Genomic DNA, 22,650 nt, shown 5'->3' with positions numbered 1-22,650 from the left:
AAAATAAGATGAAGATGAGAATAGAATACATAGAATGCATCTTCACATGAAAATAGAGATAGAATGAGCATAAAAACAGGGATAGAATGTCATAATTAATGTAAAAAAAATGGAGAATAAAACCCACTTGATAATAATAGTAAAAATAAGATAAAAAATGAGGAATGCATAACATAAGATGGAAAATAAAACCCACTGAATAATAATAGTAAAAATAAAGTTAAAAAAAAATATATATATAGAGTACATAGAATGCATAAAATCAAGTAAAATACAATATTTTTTAAAAGAAGTGCAGCAGTGCATAAGTGCGAAGCAAAGAGCAAAAAAGAGTTTAAGGCCTGTATCAGGAAAGTCATAGCTAGTTAAAGGCTAAAGTGAATAGATAAGTTTTTAGCTTTCTAGCTTTCACTATAACAAATAAAATAATAATCCTGCTGTTCTGTATCCCTATTTTCAAACTTATACAGTAAGGTGTTCCGTCTTTGTGAACCTAATGTTAGAGTGATACTGAAATGAAAGTAGGAAGGACAAAATGAGTCCAAAAGCAGTGAACAATTTTGTAATGGCAGATTTCAAATGTCACGCCCAAGCCATTTTTGAGACATTACACTTCAAAACTATATGAGAAAACCAATAGAAAGATGCCAAAATGCACTTTAGTACCACATCTCCATGTTCACATATTCCACTTTTAATCCTGTTTTAATGCAACAGGATTCCCCCACTTTGAAGGATGTCTTGTATGCTTGTCAGCAGATAGAGTTCATTGGTTTTCATTTTATTTAGGGAGTTTGAATCGTGCATTTTGAAACATTTGCTTGTGTGACTGAGGTACAGGATCTTGTCAGCAGTTGTGACGAATTTGTTGACATGGAGGAGAGACTCAGCTATTCTAAAAATTTATAACAGCACTGAAATTCTTTCCATTTTTTCTTTTCTTTTCTTTTCTTTCTTCCAAATGACATCAAATGTCTAGGCTATAATAACAATAATTATCATTAACAGCCTATTCAAGCATTGGAGGAAACAATGGCCATTTGGTATAATTTGTTCATTCCTGCTGTTTCCAGAAAAATAGGCTGATTGTGGAAAAGGGAACCCACTTGAATTAAAAAGACAAATTTCTCACTTCAAGTATGATTATTTATTTTTTATTTTTTTACTATCCTAGTAGTCGGTTTATTTAGATTATGGGTTTCTACGTTATAAAGCTTGTATAATTGTGATCTAAGTAACACATGGTGTCATGGAATTCAATATCGCGAGAAACATCGTGATATTCCCGAAATATTGCAATATTTGATAATATCGACATATCGGCCCAAGCAGGGCTGGGCGATACGGTTGAAATCAATATCATGAAAATCATAAGGATTTTTCTCAATATCAAAATATATATCACGATATGGTTCATGTATGCAAAATCATGTTAAATAATCAAATGAATGTTCATCTCATTGAACCGAATGGTAATGTTAGGTGTGATGTCAAACAAAACAGAAATATTCAAATAATATTCCTAGCATACCTCATTTTATGAGAGTTTTTAAGTAAAATTTGCTCGTCATCATCAATTCAGACAGCAGAAATGTGTGTCACGATATCAAAATATCTTCATATCATCACGATATGATTCCACTGAAAGACGATAAACGATAACATTGAATTATCGCCCAGCCCTAGGCCCAAGCCTAGTTTGATGTTGTACCATTTTATCAATATATACACATAAAAAAGTGAACTAATATGAATGCTTATGGAGGCCAACAGTGAAAGGAATTAACACCTCACATTTCAGTTCCTCTCTTACACTACATAAACACAGCCTGGTCTTCATATGCCAAGCATGCAGAGTAACATTGCCATCTACAAGCATACTCCTATTCTAACCATTCTCTACCAAACCCAGGAGCTGCTCAAGCGCTTAACAGGCTCTTTTATTCCTCCTGCATTAGCCTCTTTCACTTTGACCCGATTAAAAAAAAAAAAAAGTGCATATTGCCTTTCCTCGAGGGCAACCATGCTCCGTGTGACGAGGACAGGAGACAAAGAGGAAGAGATCCGAAGACACGGAGACACACATGTAAAAACCCTCTTACATTCAACCCTGGCATCCTGGGTACCTTTGTGAAACCTGACCTAGATTAGGGCCAAACTCCAGAAGCTTTCGGGGGGCTCCGCATCCCCTTGCCTCGGGACAGACTGTTCTCTTTCATCGGCCTATTCAAGATGCCGAGGCCGGCCGTGAAAAAAAGAAAAAGAAAAAAAAAAACGAGTGCGCCGTGCCAGGGTTTGATCTCGAGGCCGTACGTGTCACAGTCTGAGGCGGCATCCAACGTTATTTATTAAGGAAGATGTTCGTCACAAAGAGAAAAAGTTCACTCAGCGTCATTTGGACCGATTGTTCGGTGGTGTTTCGCTTTGTTCTGTCATATGTTATTAATAAATCCATTCATCCATATTGTTGTCATAAGCATCAAAGCAGAGAGACTTGATTATCTCATCTGGGAAATATGCGTCATTATCTATCGCAGTGAATGAAACAAGAGTTCTACACCAGTGATTCTCAACCTTTTTTATATCAAGGAGCCCTAATTTAATCCACATTAGACCCCCATTTGATGAGATTTTGTCTCTCGGACCCAAATCTGAGAATATTTTTATTGTTAGATATGATTTTGTCCAGAATTCCATGACTATCTGTACTGTAGGTAGAGAGATAACAGAGAAACTATGATCAAAACAGTCATTCTTCTACATTCTCTAATTGTGTTAACTTCTGAAATAATGCTGAAGTTTAACACATTTGCTGGGGACCCCCTGGAACCCCCTCAAGGACCCCTGTTGGTCCCTGGACCCCGCGTTGAGGAACACCGTTCTACATGACTAAGGACCCACTCACACAATCAAGCAAGCCTAAAAAGACATCTAAAAATACTTCTTCACAGCTCGCACAAGTAAGGATTTTAGGGGGGAAAAGTGTCTGTCAATGGAGGGAAAACATCATCCAGTAATTTGACCTGCCAGTTGTTGAGAGTTGGCCCAGATCTCGCTCCCCAGTCCAGGGAGGGATGTTTTTCCATCTATTTTGTGATTACCCACTCTACTAGGCATGGTGTGCTCATGGGAACAGACATACATTTCACAGAGACATGGAGGATTCCCAGTGAGAAAAAACATCTGTAGCCTTCCAAGTCTTCTTCCATGGTGAGTGTAAGTGTGTGCAAATCCTCCTCCATATTTTTATCGTCATTTTACACAATTCATCAGCTCAACATGAAGAAATATCTTTAGGGGTACCATGTTTTTAAGAGTAGATGTAGGCCTAGATTTAGGACAGACCTCAAATACTGGAAATCTCCTAATATTCCCGTACCAAATCTATAAAGTAAACCAGTTTATGCAGTGATGATGGGAATCAAAGTTCCATCAGTGCTGCATAAACTGCATAAATTACAATTTGCATTTGAATTTTGTGAAGTGAGACAAAAGCTAATAATGCAAAACAGGAAGGCATCACAGAAAGTGGGTTCACACCACAGAAAAATAGAGAGCCCAGACCATAATGCAGAAAAATTGCCCTAAATGCCCTGTAAGAGCTTCTCTAATCTTTAGACACAGCTTTGCTAACAGCCCAGTCGCCCACGCAATCATTTTACAACCCATATAACCCGAGAAATCAATTATGTTATGGAATATTTCAACAGTGTAGATCAGATAGGCTACATAAAAAACATCTGCTGATGAGAGACGGGAAAGCAATAAAGTTTAATTCATCACACCAAAATGCATGATCTCTAGCTAGCTCTCTGCTAGCTAGCTACAAACTGTTAGCCTGTAGTATATGTAGCCTACACTACAAAACTGTTAGCGTGTAGTAGTATATATAGCATGTAGACTAGAAACTGTTAGCGTGTAGTAGTATATATAGCATGTACACTAGAAACTGTTAGCGTGTAGTAGTATATATAGCATGTACACTAGAAACTGTTAGCGTGTAGTATATAGCATGTAGCCTACATTAGAAACTGTTAGCGTGTAGTATATAGTATGTAGCCTACACTAGAAACTGTTAGCATGTAGTATATAGCATGTACACTAGAAACTGTTAGTGTGTAGTATATAGCATGTAGCCTACACTAGAAACTGTTAGCATGTAGTATATAGCATGTACACTAGAAACTGTTAGCGTGTAGTATATAGCATACTACATGCTACAAACTGTTAGCCTGTAGTGTAGCACTACACACTACAAACTGTTAGCATGTAGCATATAGCATAGTGTTGCCTGTGACAGCACTATTAAATCAGTGTTATATTTGGTGTGTTTGTCTGTGAGATATGACTTATTTTTTTACTCTGTTTTGTGAAACAAAAATCAATTTAAGACAGGTTTAGTAGTCATGTGATTTTGGAGAAAATGCCACAGTGGATTATGAGAAGTCCCCCACAGACTGCAGTGTTAACTTTCTGCATCCTTCAAAAAGCTGAACAGGGAAAACTCACTGGCTTCATTATGGAAGCCCAGTGCCAGAGCATTTCATGCCTTGTATTACAGAATGGAAAGACTATGGAATTACCCTTGAAAGGAAAAATATCTTGCATTCATTTATGGGAGAAGTGATGGTAGTGCAGGTACCACAATTGTTTTTGGTGGTTAAGTACAATAAACAACATTATCTGATTGGATTAGATTAAGTGATTATCCATTTTACATGAGCAGATCATATGCACCTTGAATGTAAAGCTATCAAACAAAGTTAAGGGCAGATAAGTTATGTTTGCTGACACCTTGATTCATTGTGCAAATGAGTAATAAAACTGCTATTCACTAGCTGCAACAATATCAAAAATACTGTCATAAACAAAGGTCTTTTATAGGACTGATATACTGCTCTACTGATGTATGGAGCCAATATTGTCCTTATATTAAAAATAAAATCTTGTCCAATCAGTGTGGTCCACCTCTGATATGTTGGGATGCAGTCTGGTTGTATAATTGACTGATAGTACACTAGTGGTCCATGGCAAGTCCTTCACCTGAACTGATATGTGTAATCTGATCTAATGAGACGTTTTGAGATATTATGATAGATTTTAGCGTGTCACGGTTTTAATGCAGTTTCAGAAAAAAATCTTGGGGAAACACTGAATACTTTTTCTGAATGATGAATTCTTTGGCATGAAAATGATATTGCATGTCGCCACGAAACTTCAGCGATCAGCTTCAATCCCAAAAATATCAGCATCAATATTGGCCTTCAAAACCCCATACTGGTCATTAGTGCTGCTCTTCTACCACTGGACCAAGTTTTGGAAAAATTAGCAGGGAGGATATGTCTAAACTGGAAATGAGCTCTCCAGTGCCCCAATAATGGAGGGTTTGCCTCTTCTTCTGTCTGCTGATTGGCCACAAAGTCTGATGGCGTTGCGTGAATCTGTTCGGAAGTTATATGACTTTTTATGAGAAGCCACGCCCACTGCCCCCCCCCCCCCCCCCCCCCGTGACCGATTGGTGTGAAAAGTGAATCAGTTCTTCCTTGCCTCATGACCAAACTTTCTACGAAGTTCCATGCAAATGCTGTTCAGAACTTTTGGAGTTATCCTGCTAACAGACAAACAGACAGACAGATGGAATGGGGCAAAAACATAACCCCCATCCAGCTCCTTGGCATTTCTTTGCACTTACTACTAGCAGTCAGGGCTGTAGTCGAGACCACCTTGGTCGAGTCCAAGTCCAGATCGAGTCATTGGTGAATCGAGTCCGATTCAAGACCAAGACCGAGGGGGATCGAGACTGAGTCGAGACCAAGACCGCAAAACTACGAGTCCAATTCGAGACCAATACCATAGCAATGAGTCATCCAAGGCTGCCATTGTATGTATTGACTAAAATAGCATATTTTTGTTTATTGCCTAAAATAGAAGGGAGGTTTCTAAAGACATTTCAACAAAATTAGCATGTTTTGAGGACAAAATTAATTGTAGGCAGCTTGTTTATGTTCATAACATACAGTAGTTGCACCTTTACTTAACTAGAAGTGGATTCATCTATTTCACGAAGGAAAAGAGACAGAGAAAGACAGAGCGAGAGCAGGAGTAACGTTACATATGGACATGGTGAGTTTTTGTCATTGGTTGGGTTGTTGGCATATCACCAATCAGCAGTCACTAAACCTTTCGGTGGGCGCCTAACTTTATCAATTGTGAAAATTCATCAAATCATTCGCTGCTGGTCACTTTCTTAGATGAGATTATAATTATAAAAACAATAATGTTATGTAACGTTAATTCATCCGAGACCGATTCAAGACCGAGCCATATTCACTCCCGAGATCGTTTCAAGTCCGTGTCATATTAACTACGAGTCCGAGACCAGTACTACAGCCCTGCTAGCAGTGCCACTGAAGAAACACAGAGTGGTGGCTCTTCTTGCTGCACAACCATCACTGCATATAATCCATACCAGCTTTGCAGGCTCCACACTAACTAGCAAGGAAAACCCTCCGCCCGCCCTGTAAAGTAACAGTTTTATTTCAACAGACAGGGTGTGAAGAACCGGGGCCGTGAGATTGAAATTGAATCTCCCGCAACAGCTGGGAAAAAATGTCTAATTTGAGAGTTCTGCATTAGCGACAAACTCAGCTCACAATATACTGTATAGCTGTTATCATTGGCTGGTTTGAAAGGAAATTAGTCTTTCTAAAACTCTTTTTGTGTGTGTGTGTGTTGTTTTTTTTTTCGAGTTCGAATCTCCGAAGAAAGGTCTCTTGAACATCTTGGGTTGTTATCATGTGTGCAGCCTACTAAATCACAAGCTCCAGGCCCCCGAGGTGATTTCCGACATCACCATTTATTTTTTTCCTCCTATTATTCCTCCTCTCTCCCCCCAAAAGAGAGCTTTCCACCCTTTCCTGTTCTCGGGCCCCTCCGAATCAGATCCTTAGACATATTGTCGGGGCCCGCTGACCCGTAAAGCACAGTCAATACGTCTGACCCCGGGTGCTGTGTAGCGCTCTTGAGGAAATGAAAGTTATATTACTAAAGGGGGGATGTAAGGGCTGAATGCAGCGAGCGACTGGCACGATCTCTTTCAGTGGAAACCGTACAGAGTATATGTGCTGGGGTTTTTTTTTTTTTTTTTTTACAAAGACGTGGATATTCTGCGCAAGGATACACTGTTCCACTCAATGAACCAGCTCTAATCTCAATGTAATAAGACGGATGTGGGTAGATTTAAGACCAATCTCGCTATATTGCTTCTTCTTCTCATATCCAATCATCCAGCTCAAAATACATACAAATAATTTACTTCATAACTGTAAATGTGCAGTTATTTGAATGAGAATATACAGTGCAAATGCCATTGAGGAAAAGTTCTTATTTGAGAATGAGAGCATACGCCACAAGTCTCCCCCGGACAAACATATGAATCACTGGGAATCAATCTGACAGATACTGATGCTGACAAAACCACCGCGGGGGTCTGCCTAGGGTTTGGCCTTGTATTGATCTGTGGGCATTATGTACCGCAGCCACAAATGACATTATGGCCCTGAGGCCCAGACCCATGGGTATTGTTGAGAAAGAGATTAAATGAGACCCAGATCCAGTAGGATGTGTGTGTAAACCTCATGACTGAGTTAGAATAACCTGGTAAACTCAGACTCCTGGTTCAGATGCCTGGATCACTCCAGTATTAAACAGCTTTCTGTAGCATGGAAACATCTCACTGCTTCCACTTTTGGGGTTTCCCAGACTTGCACAGCATTATGGGTACATGTTGATGTAAACATAAAACATGGCAGCGAGCAGTATTTTGTGAGCTTAGAATTATAAGGTTCTATCTGCCTTCAGGATAGTTCTGAGATATTGAGCTTCAAAGTTTTCAGCATCCATTGAGTTAAATGGAGATGGGTCCTTTTGTTTTAGAAACTACAGACTCAAAAATCATTATTTTTAAAACTAACACCACATCAACAGGCACTCATAGAATAGGTTCATGCGACTAACTCACTTTTGACAAAAAGGTCAGATTAGGGCTGGGCAATAATTCAATATTATCGTTTATTGTCTTTCAGTGGAATCATATCGTGATGATATGAAGATATTTTGATATCATGACACACATTTCTGCTGTCTAAATTGATGATGACAAGCAAATTTTACTTAAAAACTCTCATTAAATGAGGTATGGTAGGAATATTATTTGAATATTCTGTTTTGTTTGACATCACACCTAACATTACCATTCAGTTCAATGAGATGAACATTAATTTGAATATTTAACATGATTTTGCATACATGAACCATATCGTGATATATATTGATATTGAGAAAAATCCTTATGATTATCGTGATATTGATTTCAACCATATCGCCCAGCCCTAGGTCAGATAGAACCTTATAATACCAAGGTCACGACTTACTGTTACTATTGTGATCTTCATTACTTCCCCCTGTATTAGAAGTAATCTACCATTGCTCAGTCAAAAAGAGAGGGGGAATATTGTGTTTACTGGTTTATTCATGGTAACAGAGAGACTCAGTCACAGGGAATCGATGTTAACAGATTGACTTGAATGAGACCTGAACCAGAGTATGGACAAAAGCCAGGTGACCGTGTGCATGGAAACACAGCCAGTGTATACTGGTGGTAGAAATACTGTGCCGACAATATTGGAGTAACAATAAAGTCTTGAAAAGCAAAACACAGAATCAGTGAACCTGTGAGAAAACTGTTAGCTAGAGGAGTGCTATCACTGTATCGCCATGTCTCTGAGCAGACAGAAAGGCCCAGCCTGTGGGGGCCCAGGGGAGCCCCAGGCTCCAGACACAACAATAAGCTCCTTTATTACAAGCCTGAAACCCAAGACAGCAGGGAACACCCCTTGGGCCCGCACGCATACATACTTACACATTGACGAGCACGCATGGTCATAAGTACGCTTCCACACTGTCACAAAAATAGTCACCCGCAAACAGCTAATATGTGCAAACTCGCACTGACACATCACATAATGCAAACAATGGCTATTCTACGAAAGAGGATCAGGGCCATGAGTGAAACATTTATCTGAGTTCTTCTTAGTTTGAAGTCAGAACTCAGAATTCTAACTTGAACTCAGAACTTTTTTCCTCAGAATTCTGAACTTAATCTCAGAACTCAAATACATTTCTCACGTGTGGCCCTAACACTCTTCCGTATTTCAAGCTATGATGCCAATAGACAGGCAGAAGTAACATTAGCCGGAGCACATGGGACGGATGAGGACAGTCTGAGGACAGTCCGGGAGCTTTGAAGAGTCCCGTTCCAGCTCAGACGGAAAGACGAGGCCCTGGCAATCTCACAAGACACACAGGAGTTCCCCCACTCTGTCCACAGCTGTCTATAAAAAGCCTGAACTGGCGGTGTTGTCCGTCGAATCCGCTTTGCACATCAAAGAGGCGCCGCAGAACAAAAACAGTGTGACATAACCCATGCCAATTTAAAGCTGCGCTAGGCAAGATTTTTATGTAAATATCCAGCCGTCTTATCACATCCCCACTAACAGATTCACCCTGTTTTCCCAAATTCAATTCTGGTGTTGGATATGCACACTGGTGGGAAACCTTCTCCACACAGGGAGTGACGAATCCAAACTTCAGAGTGAAATCCTAAACAGCAGTGACTCAGCAAAGTAAAGTAGTAGAGTAGTAGTAGTAGATACCCTTCGGTATATCACAGACTAGGCCAAAATTTGACATTGCGATACTGTGTCCCACCAACATATCGCGATATACGATATTATCGCGTTTAAGATGATGAAAAACATAGCACATTCAATCGGGTGTAGATATTTTTCCTCTCTTGTCCTTTCGGTATATCACAGACTTGGCCAAAATTTGACATCGCGATACTGTGTCCTGCCAAAATATCGCGATATACGATAATATCGCGTTTAAGATGATGAAAAACATAGCACATTCAATCGGGTGTAGATATTTTTCCTCTCTTGTCCCTTTGGTATATCACAGACTAGGCCAAAATTTGACATCGCCATACTGTGTCCCGCCAAAATATCGCGATATACGATATTATCGCGTTTAATATGATGAAAAACATAGCACATTCAATCGGGCGTAGATCTTTTTCCTCTCTTGTCCCTTCGGTATATCACAGACTAGGCCAAAATTTGACACTGCGATACTGTGTCCCGCCAAAATATCGCGATATATGATAATATCGCGATATATGATAATATTGCGTTTAAGATGATGAAAAACATAGCACATTCAATTGGGTGTAGATCTTTTTCCTCTCTTGTCCCTTTGGTATATCACAGACTAGGCCAAAATTTGACATTGCGATACTGTGTCCCGCCAAAATATCGCGATATACGATAATATTGCGTTTAAGATGATGAAAAACATAGCACATTCAATCGGGTGTAGATCTTTTTCCTCTCTTGTCCCTTTGGTATATCACAGACTAGGCCAAAATTTGACATTGCGATACTGTGTCCCGCCAAAATATCGCGATATATGATAATATCGCGATATATGATAATATCGCGTTTAAGATGATGAAAAACATAGCACATTCAATTGGGTGTAGATCTTTTTCCTCTCTTGTCCCTTTGGTATATCACAGACTAGGCCAAAATTTGACATCGCCATACTGTGTCCCGCCAAAATATTGCGATATACGATATTATCGCGTTTAATATGATGAAAAACATAGCACATTCAATCGGGCGTAGACCTTTTTCCTCTCCTGTCCCTTCGGTATATCACAGACTAGGCCAAAATTTGACACTGCGATACTGTGTCCCGCCAAAATATCGCGATATATGATAATATCGCGATATATGATAATATCGCGTTTAAGATGATGAAAAACATAGCACATTCAATTGGGTGTAGATCTTTTTCCTCTCTTGTCCCTTTGGTATATCACAGACTAGGCCAAAATTTGACATCGCGATACTGTGTCCCGCCAAAATATCGCGATATACGATAATATTGCGTTTAAGATGATGAAAAACATAGCACATTCAATCGGGTGTAGATCTTTTTCCTCTCTTGTCCCTTTGGTATATCACAGACTAGGCCAAAATTTGACATCGCGATACTGTGTCCCGCCAAAATATCACGATATACGATAATATCGCATTTAAGATGATGAAAAACATAGCACATTCAATCGGGTGTGTCCGAACTTTTGACCGGTCTTGTGGAAGTAGAGTGAGGCGAGAGTGTTTTCAGCGTGCCTTTCACAGGACATCCCAAGTCACACACACAAAGACAGACGCGCTCACAGACAAGCACAGCTGCGAGGACTTACCGCTGGAGCAGTCGGGGCCCCCCCACCCCGGCTCACACTGGCAGGTGTTGGGGGCCACGCAGCGTCCGTGCATGCACTTCTCTGCACAGTGGGCTGGACATAGAGGAGAGAGGAGAGAAAGCAAACGGTCAGTAAGGAAGTGAGAAAGCTCTTTCAAATATAAATTGGTGATCATCATAAGGCAAACAACCACCAATACAAAGAGAAATCAATTCTATTTTCAGAAAAGCATTCATTTATGATTTTTTCCTCATTCGTCATATTCTTGAATCGGTTTGGTACAACGTATTATGATGTACATACACTATGCATTTATATCTTAAATATTTATATAAGCTTAAAAAGATAGCAAAAAAAGAACATGTCATTTTTTAACACATTTGTGTGTCTGGTTTATAGTGTTGGGGGTAGAATACTCACAATACTTTTTGCGGTAACTAGCAACTTTAGCAACTAGCAACTTAGATTGCAAATTAGAACGTCTCCACTTTTATTTTTATTTCGTATTGTTTCAAAAAAGTACAAAAAAGTGGAAAAACTGAGCGAAAGTCTGGATTTTAAAACAATGATCAACAACAGCACAAGACATATTGTTTCTGATGTGAGTAACGCAAAAGTAGTCTAGCAAGTTACTTTTAATAAAGAGTAGCTTTGTAACGCAACTAGCTACGTTTTTAGGTGAGTAACAAAGCAAAATAACTAATTATTTCTAAACGCTTCTAACTTTCCCCTTTGCTGGTTTGAAACAACCCACATTGGTGTTACTTTGCAATGCATAATGATAGTAATAATAGTAACAATATAATCATAACAATTAGGGATGGGACGATACGCTTATCTCACGATACGTTTCGAATACGCGATATGGAGTTCACAATTCGATACAACCACGATACGATGTCATAAATAAAAGTTGATGACAAAGCATGACTGTGCATACGTTTATCCCTATCAGAATCACAATACAATTAATCGCTAGGTAATTTTAGATATTACTAGAAATTTGAATAAGCACTCAAAGACCCGCTTCATGAACTACGTTTCTCAGTGCCCTTTCAAACTCTAATGTAAACTCTAAAACTGCCGTCTGTCGTCCTTGTTAAAGGTATAATATGTAACATGTCCGCATTAAAATATCTAAAACGACTAGACCTATGTTATATATTTTTTTGAGTTGTGTACTTATATTATCCCAAATGTTTCCAACAATGTTCAAACCCAGAGAAATCCGTAATTTTATTCAAGGTAACGGTGTGTTTCATTTGGTCGCTTGTCAATGGCGTCATATCCCCTTTACCCCCTAACTTCCTGTCATGGCGTCATATCCCCTTTACCCCCTAACTTCCTGTCATGGCGTCATATCCCCTTTACCCCCTAACTTCCGGGGGAACACAGGAAACCCCAGATGATACGTCAGAGAGTGAGGAAGGAAGTCGGCCAACTAGCTAGCTAGCCGCTCTAGCCGCTCTGTTCTTTTTTTCATTCTATTGTTTTTATCGCTCAATCGTGACGAATCACGATTATTCATTCCCGTTTGCTGCGCGTTCTGTCGCCAAAGCTGTCCCCGTAAAAAAACTCCCATAATCCCATGCTACTTCACGACGTCATCAAACTACGTCTTTTGTTATTGTTTTTATTGAGAGACTCCTCGCGGCAGAAATTACATACTGTGCATTTAAGCTTGAAGTGTATCGATGAGGAACAAAGTGAGATTATCAACGGTAGCATGTGATGGTTGCTCACTACAACAGAGCCTTTTTAGACCCAAAGAAAGTCTCTTTTGAGCTTCCAAGTCACATAATTACAATCCACAGACGAATGAAACTGCAATTAAAGGAAATAACCAGTATCAATCCATCTGTTAGCTTGTTAGATTAACTGGAATTGACTTTAATCCCTTTGATTCTACTCTGCCTCTGCGATATCAAAGGACAGATACCGCAATTTCGTAAGTGTTCGCTAACTACAGGCTGAGTGCTAAGCTAACGTTTCTTTTTACGCCTCCTGTTGCCGCTTGACTACATCAGTTGTTGTTTTGGTCACTGTTTTTTCCCTCTGTGCTTCACACCTGTTCCCGGCTGCTGGCTAGAAAGAGAAAGGAGGAGGAGTAAAGCACGGCGTCCTCATGTGCAAATGAGATCCTGTCAGTGTTTTCCCGGGGTAACTGTGTAAAACATGCCACTGCACAACTGTACAGTGCACACACTGGGTTTTCCCTGCCAGGTTCCGAGACACCAAGCCGTGGTTGTTGTTGCTGACTGGCAACACATGCCAGTGACAGTCATTCGGCCTGACCATGTTTCCTGTTTTTCCACAGCAGGGAATAGATTTGTTCCTGAACATATTTCCATTGTGAGTGGATGCAACAGCCTGTAATTACAGAAATCCAGTTCATATCAATCTGATCTGTCTGCACTTCACTTTTCTGGCAGCGAATCTAACCTTGTGATTTAATGTTCAGACAAAACACAATGATATAGTTCTTTCTTACAGCAAAGACCAAATAACATCATTTGATACAGCCAATAAAGGCAATAATTGCCACTTTCACACTATGTGATGTTCACTGTTAAAGTGCATGGAAATAATGAACACATTGGAGGAGACTGGGAGATTGGAGTGCGATTATACAGTGCAAATGGACAGGTAAGACATCACTCTACATACAGTACTGTGCAAAAGTCTTAGGCATATGTCAAAGAAATCCATAAAGTGAAGATGCTTTCAAAACTAATGAAATGAGAAGTTTCTGAATATCAAAAATGTACAATAAACAGCAGTCTACTGACACACTAATGCAGAAAACAAATACACATCTAAGACATCTAAGAAATTTATATAAAAAATCTAGGGTGACTTTTTCACAGTACTGTATATACACACAGCATTCAATCTGCTGTATCCACTGTGGCACAATAGTTATTCTAAATATAACTAAACAGAAATAAATTATAAGCCTTACAGAATTGACATGCAATCCCTGAGGCTAAAGAGTTGTACCATGCAGTCTTAAATTAAACAGGATTGTGCAAACTTCATGAGATTGTGCAAATGCAACTTTGTTATAACACAAAAATAGCAGTAGCAGCTTTAAAGACATTTTGGGTGCTAGGGAAGAGTCTATAGATGTGAGTCTTAGTTGAGTAGGATGATTGCACTTGATGAAGCTATAAGGTGACACATGGTCTTGAAGGAAAATTCCTTCTTTGGATCCTCTTGCACTGTTAGATACCAATTTGTGATGCTCAGTGCATTTCAGGAGTTACTTAGGTGTTATAATTGACTTCTTTGGCGCCTTTCGACAATGCTGTCTCTGCTCAGATATTTTTGTTTTCCAAAGTCTGGGTTTCAGGATTTGTTACATCAAAAATGCGTCATGAATCCTAGCGTGGTGATTTCGAAAACTGCAACTGTGGGCTCTAGTCTTGGGCCGATATTTGATATTATCAAATACCGATATTTGATATTATCAAATATCGCGATATTTCGTGAATATCGCTTTGTCATTTCCCGCGATGTCAAATATTCATACTTCAAATGAAAAATTTGTCTTTTATATTCAAGTGGGTTCCCTTTTCCACAATCAGCCCGTTTTTCTGGAAATAGCAGGAATGGGCAAATTATACCAAATGGCCGTTGGTCAAATTCAAATTTCTAGGCTGTTAATAATTATTACTATTATAGCCTAGCAATTTGATGTAATTTGGAAGAAATAAAATAAAACACCCTGCCCAAAAAAATTGGGATATATATATATATATATATATATATATATATATATAGCGTATCTATGTTTCCAGGGTCCTATGTTCCCCAGTTCAATATTCTGTTAACACACATTAACCCTCCTATTCTGTTCGGGTCAAATTTCACCTGTTTCAAGTTAAAATATTTCATAAATATTATCCAGTTTTTTTTATTGGAACAAGGCTTCAAAACAGATATATAAACACAACAAAACCAATGGTTATCATTTTATTTGATTTTGAAGGTCTCTAACCCTAAACCCTAACCCTAGAACTCGGGAACATAGGACCCTGGGAACACAGGACCCTTTGTCATGTTCCCATAATGTGCCATATAAATCTGGGGAACATAGGACCTTGGGAACATAGGACCCTTTGTCATGTTCCTATTATGTGCCATATAAATCTGGGGAACATAGGACCCTGGGAACACAGGAATGACTCCGTGTCGAAGAATTCCTACAGAAATTCACGTACACGTTTGTGAGCTTTAATATCAAATGTTATTTGTTATTACCTGCCTATTATTACCTATTATTACCTTACCATGTTATTACCTGCCTAAATGTTGCCCGATCATCATATTGCTGTGTGGTATTGGACAGGTGTATCTGGACAGAGATACTTACGGACACACATCTCTCCACTCTCGTAGAAACCTGGGCAGCACTGGGACTTTCGGCGGTACATGGTCTTCTCTCCTCTGCGATAGGCTGTCCGATAGCTCACCCTTCAGACCAGGAGGAAGCATGGTCACATAGAAGACAAGACAATCACATTAGGAAATGGTACTTCACACACACACACACATACACACTCATGTCTCTCTTGCTCTCTTTGGCTGATACTGTCGTGTTGAGAAGCTGCTGCTCTTACTCAACAGATCCCACTTTTCAGACATTAAAGCAGTCCTGGGTCTGTCGTCATTTTGCATTTCTATTCTTGGTTTACACTAAAATTAGCATTTAAAAAGTAGATCCGGTCTCCCAAGCAGGAACTATCTCCTAAATGGTATCCCTCCGCTATGTTCTTGTCTATCAATATCAATCTAATCAGTGTGAGCATGGAGTCACATTACTTCAGTTCTGTACCACATGGATATGCGGTACAAAATCAGATCCTGAAGCATCAGAATTTGAGATATACGCTTTTACACATTTGCTTCCAACCGCACATTGTGATTGGTCAAAATACGTTCCATGAGTTCTTATAACCACAATATATGCACCTGTACCTTTTATCTCCAGTGGCATCACTCTGCCTTGCTCACGTTTGAAGAATGAAATAACCAAAAATGTTTATGCTTAGCAATGGCCAAAATATAATTATCAAATTAAAACTACGGCTGGACGATAATTCAATATTATCATTTATCGTCTTTCAGTGGGATTATATTGTTGTATTATATGATGATTTTGGGATATTGAGGCACACAATTCTGCTGTCTGAACTGATGAGAACAAGCTAATCTTATTTAGAAACTCAGACAAAATGAAGTATGATAGGAATGTTATGTGAAAATTTCAGTTTAGTTTGACATCACACCAAACATTACCATTCGGTTCAATATGATGAACATTAATTTGATTATTTAACGTGATTTCGCTCATGTGAGCCATATCGTCATATATATCGATATCGAAAAAAATCCTTATGATTATCGTGATATTGATTTCAACCATATCGTCCAGCCCTAATTAAAACCCAAAGGCTGTATCTTTAACGTTTGATCCTAAAATGTATAATGTTGTGTAAAAGTAATATCATGCTCAAAGGCAAGTTGTATCGTACTACATCTTCACTCCCTCTTGCTTAATGGTGGAAGAAGTATTCAGATCTTTGACTTAAGTAAAAGTAGCAATACCACAGTGTAAAAATACTTTGTTACAAGTAAAAGTCCTGCAGTCATTATGCAGAATGGCCCATTTCAGAATCATATATATCATGTTATTGGACTATAATTATTGATGCATTAATGTGTTCATCACTTTAATGTTGCAGCTGGTAAAGGTGGAGCTAATTTTAATTACTTTATATACTGCTGGGTAGCTTAACCTATAAAAATAGATCATAATTTATTAGTTGATTGATAATTTGTATTAATAATCTAAATCTGCAAAGTAACTAGTAACTAAAGCTGTCAAATAAATGTAATGGAGTAGAAAGTACAATATTTCCCTCTGAAATGTAGTGGAGTGGAAGTATAAGTAGCATGAAATGGAAATACTCAAGTACAAGTACCTCTAAATTGTACTTAAGTACAGTAATTGAGTAAATGTACTTAGTTACTTTCCACCACTGTTAATAAGCCACCCCTCTCTCTGCACCCACACACACACCCACACACACACACAGTCCTCTCCTTACCTGTGTCTGGTGCACTTGAACCAGTTGAGGATGTCGGTGCAGCTGGTGTAATAAATCTGATCAAAGGGATGGGCGTACGACTCCTGGACTGTGACAGAGTAGCTACGGGAGAAAGAGAGATCTGCTGTCAGACATGAGAAAAAGAGTGTATAAATGTGTGTGTGTGTGTGTGTAGGGGTTTCATGCCCGACATCCCACCACCCATGTTCATCCGCCACGATTCACGTGTGGTCCTGTAAGTCAAGAAGCACCTCCGCTACAGCCACACTAACCGCCGAGCGCTTTAATAAGGCCCTCATTAAGCTGCTTGTGTGTATCCAAGCAGGATTAGGTATCAAACAGCTTTTCCTCGACTCCCCCCCGCTTGGCTTTTTTGCGGCATTGACCAGTGACACAGCTCTCGTACTGTATGTGTGGCCCTGCATTTTTGCAGAGGGGAGTAAGCCGACATGGCCCTAAACTTGCGACCGTTTTTATAAATCCTTGAATGATTATGTCGGGCAGGCAAATCAAACAGACTTGAGGTTGTGACAAAAGCTTCCCTTGTGACTGCCTTGTGAACTGTTGTTGCCTCAGGCTCTTTTTGGTGGTATGCATCTGACTGCAGTGGTGACGCATCAGTGAAAAGCTCTTTTCAAAAATGGGAGTGAGCTGCTGAAACTCTCAGAAGGAAATGTACAAGTATTTGACTCTCTTGGTATTATCGTGAAGTGAGTGAGGCTTTGTTTCAAACGGCTGGAGAAACAGTGTACAACAAGAATAATAATAACTAGAAAATTTGTAAAAATCAGTGTTCACAAAGTGTTTTACGTACAATAAAACCCAACGAGACAGTGATGTAAAGCTACCGCAATGAAATCAATAAAATAGAGTTGAATAATAAAAATAAATACATTTAAAAAAAGGAATAAAATGGTAATACTGGTGATGAACCGATACAACTAGAAAACAAATGGAGAGCAATAAGTAGCTAAATAAGTTAAAAAAAACAGTAAAGAAACAAGAAACGATTACAAAATAAAATGGAGATACAAGTAGACTACCATTCAAAAGCTATGTATGATATGATGTGGAATATGCATAATAATTATAGTATAGCTGAAGCACTTTAAACCAGTATAGGAGTATATGACGTTGTTGTTATCAAGTGTCTTCATTGACTGTAACGAAAAAATTGAATATTGTCTGTCTGAGATGTAAATGCAACTTAAGACGACTTAACGACCCCCGTGTTTTCACTCTTTCCTCTCCTCCCTCTGTCTCCCCCCCCCCCACCTCTCCCCTCCGTTTTCAGGACAATAACAACACACAGCGAGAGGCTCTGAGTGCGTATGCAGCTGTTTCCTCAGATTAGTCGGTGAAAGTCTATCTAGCTGGGAAACGCTGCCTCCAACCTTTGTTCTTTTCAATCGGGCTTAATGGATTTCCAAGCTTCCTTTTAATTTGGAAATCATCAGCTCATTAAAAAACCTCCGCGTCTATTCCGGTGTCCGTTAGGATCCAACAGACACTTTTGTAATGAAAAAAAGATCAATTTAAGTGTCAACTTTCTTTCTGCACAGTGCAGTTTTTACACGGAATGGTTTTGAGGCTGGATAATGTATTCTAATAAATATTTGTGAATTAATGTCTTACGGTTATGTTTGCCATTTACACTTTACAAAGTCCTAAAATGCCTCAAGGACAGGAAAGCTCAAATAAATGTGCATCTGTAAGGATGTGACACAGGATTAGCCCCAGTGACATGCGAAACTGGACCTGCGAGCATGTCTATATTTACTGTTACTCTAAGCCAGAGGTTCTCAACCTGGGGGTCGGGACCCCTCCGGGGGGTCGCGAGATAATTTTGGGGGGTTTACAAGATGATTTATGGAACAGTGTTGTGAATTCCCCATGTAGCAGAGACTGAGCGGGTTATATTGTGCGTAGTTACGCGTTACACAAATTACGTACGTTAATAGCGTAAGTTATGTATCATTGGTCCTAGCGACAGCCTTGTGTTTTTCCTCTCATTACAGTGGTTGTCTGTACTAAAGTCAGAGACGATGTAAGTTTGTAACTTTGTATTTATGTGTTTGTAGTGGCGGATTGCATTCATCTTGAGTTGTTTCCAGTTTGTAATGCTTAGTAATTAACGTCAATTGTAACTTCCATCCTAATTGGCAGTATGCTAGTGAGGCTGCTAATTAGTCTAGCATGGGGCTACGTTGGCTAATGCCCTATTGTACATGGCCAGGCTTGTATCTTACAATTTGGTTTCATTGAGTATTATAATATATAAATGGAAAAGATAATTTCTTATGTTTATTGCTGAACAGGGAAAGATGTATATTTCATTTATGACACAGTAGAAGATATGCTCATTTTATTACATTAATTGAGACTTGGAGATATCATTCTTCTAGTTTAACTGTTCACCACTCACATATATACACACACACATACTATATATATATATATGGTCGTAAGTACGCAAGCACTAGCACACTTATTCCAGTGCTGTACTTATGTTTTTTTAAGTACTTTTTGAAGTTCTTTACGTGATTATTTCTCCTTTAGTGGACATCTAGAGGAATTTATTTCAGGACCGAACCTGGACCTGGAAGTGCCATGCCGTCACTGGCTTGGTTAGAAACGTGAGAGGAGAAATGGTGACTGAAAGTGCTGCAAACAACGAAGAAGAATTATCATTACCTCAACTCCAAACACGTGAGGAATATGAGGAAAGCAATAGAAAAAGTAGAAGTAAATGGTCGCGCAGCTGTGGGAAGACAGATGGCAGACAACGGAAGACAAAGTATAGTGACATCACTGTTTCTATGTCTGAAGGTCCTTTAAAGGTCCTAAATTTAACCTGCAGACACCTGCAGTCGTCCTGTGCATCAGAACAGGATTCCCTTTCAAACAGCTGAGACATCTAAGGTATCAGTCTTTTACACCTTCAGAAGCATTTTTAGAAATTTGAAAAGTTTCAAATTCGAGAAAACAAATGTACCATGTAGGAATGGGACGATATGCTTACCTCATGATACAATTCCGTGCATGATATGGGGTTCAGGATTCAATACAACCATGATTCGATGTAATAAATAAAAGTTCAGTGACACCAAAGTATGACAGCGCAGAATTATTTTTCTTTCTGAGACACAATGGCATTGGCTGCTAGAATGTAAACAACAATTTCAAAATGTCATTACAAAGTGACGATAATATAATTTGGATGGAGAGCTTGTGAAACTGTAATGGTCAAACCGTCTCATTTGTGATTACTACAGCAGAATAAAATGGAGCCGATATTGCGATTCATTCTTCTGCCCCACGATACATATCGTCACATTTTTGTATCGTGATATATTGAGTTTCGATATATCGTCCCAACCCTAGTACCATGATACATGCCGTTACAGTCCATCCTTCAAAATGTGCGTGCCTGTAATAGGGAGCGTATCTATGTTCCCAGGGTCCTATGTTCCCCAGTTCAATATTCTGTTAACACACATTAACCCTCCTATTGTGTTCGGGTCAAATTTGACTCGTTTCAAGTTAAAATATTTCATAAATATTATCCAGTTTTTTTTATTGGAACAAGGCTTCAAAACAGCTATATAAACACAACAAAACCAATGGTTATCATTTTATTTTATTTTGAATGTCTCTAACCCTAAACCCTAGAACTGGGGAACATAGGACCCTGGGAACATAGGACCCTTGGAACATAGGATCCTGGGAACATAGGATCCTGGGAACATAGGACCCTTTGTCATGTTCCCATTATGTGCCATATAAATCTGGGGAACATAGGACCCTGGGAACATAGGACCCTGGGAACATAGGACCCTGGGAACATAGGACCCTGGGAACATAGGATCTTGGGAACATAGGACTCTGGGAACATAGGACCCTGGGAACATAGGACCCTGGGAACATAGGAATGACTCCCCTTGTGGGAATGGAGTTGGACTGACCTCTCCCAGTGGCTGCAGACGTTGGGATCCTCCAGGTTGAGGGAGGAAGTGATGCAAGGCAGGAAGCAGAAGGCCACAGCCAATAGGATCGTCCTGCCGCACCACAGTGACACGGCCATCTTGGTCAGAGCTACACCTGTAGAGACGGGGATGATTTGGTTAACATTGGACGATGGGCCAGAAGTGAATTCTCTGCGTCTTACGATTTTAGTTTCGGTTAAGCGATATTAAAAACCCATTATATTTTTATTCTCCCAGATGTTATTCAAATCACAGTACGCCCCAAACTTTGTTCTTCATGTTGTCATGACGTTGTAATCTTCTGATTTTCATGAAAACTTCCACCGCCTACTTTTTGATCATGTACTTTCATTAAAATCTACAAAAAAAACACTCACATATAGGCAAAATGACATGTCGTAGTTATCATCTATGAATATTGCCTGGCAGGGAACTGCAGCTGTAAGTCAGTGTGTGATATATATTTTTCATTGGCAACAACTGGACACATTTGCTATGTTATGTTATGTTGGTTATTTCATTGGCATCCAAGTATGGAAGGAGCTTGTAAAAGGGTTCAGTAAAGTACAAATGGTGGATTGAGGAAGACCAAAAATAGGATGAACCTGTGTGACCCTGTGTTTGGGTCAGTAAGGACATAGAAGAAATGCTTCACAAGGACACAGCATTTCTTCTATGTCCTTACTGACCTAAACACAGGGTCACACAGGGTCACCCACTGATGACAAAAACTGAGTTCAATTCACTGATGGAAAAACGGAAGCCCACATATTTAAGAAGCATATAAGCAGTGGTGTAAAGCAACTAAGTACATTTCCTCAAGTACTGTACTTAAGTACAATTTTGAGATACTTGTACTTTACTTGAGTATTTCCATTTGATGCTACTTTATACTTCCACTCCACTACATTTCAGAGGGAAATATTGTACTTTCTACTCCACTACATTTATTTGACAGCTTTAGTTACTTTTCAGATGGAGATTTGACACAATGGATAATATAACAAGCTTTTAAAATACAACACATTGTTAAAGATGAAACCAGTGGTTTCCAACCTTTTTGGCTTTTGACGTCTTACAAAAAGCAGTGTGTAGTCGGGTCACATTTCAGATGTCTATGAGTTGTTAACAGCTCCACCAAATAGTGATTTTTCCCTCTAAACCTCACATGGTTTCATTTCAATAAATGTTCAAATTTTCCAATATTTAAGCAAAAATCAAA

The 22,650-nt window shown here is 39.2% G+C and overlaps 1 protein-coding gene across 1 annotated transcript in view; it reads right to left on the bottom strand.

The window, feature by feature from the left end:
• The window catches only part of megf10 (multiple EGF-like-domains 10), a gene marked incomplete at its 3' end in the record, with an annotated part of 42,232 nt that extends 20,706 nt beyond the window's left edge, over positions 1-21,526 (bottom strand). The window contains 4 exon segments of the mRNA XM_071530571.1: positions 11,330-11,422; positions 15,705-15,805; positions 17,443-17,544; positions 21,408-21,526. Coding sequence (XP_071386672.1) covers positions 11,330-11,422; positions 15,705-15,805; positions 17,443-17,544; positions 21,408-21,526 — 415 coding nt within the window.
• Positions 21,527-22,650: the final 1,124 nt, after the last annotated feature.

Source organism: Centroberyx affinis, unplaced genomic scaffold (assembly GCF_046629955.1).
Source record: "Centroberyx affinis isolate AG114_WGS23_722 - 3 ecotype Tasmania unplaced genomic scaffold, CSIRO-AGI_Caff_v1 ptg000134l_1, whole genome shotgun sequence".
Classification (NCBI taxonomy): domain Eukaryota; kingdom Metazoa; phylum Chordata; class Actinopteri; order Beryciformes; family Berycidae; genus Centroberyx; species Centroberyx affinis.
This window is presented reverse-complemented; position numbering and strand designations above follow the sequence as displayed.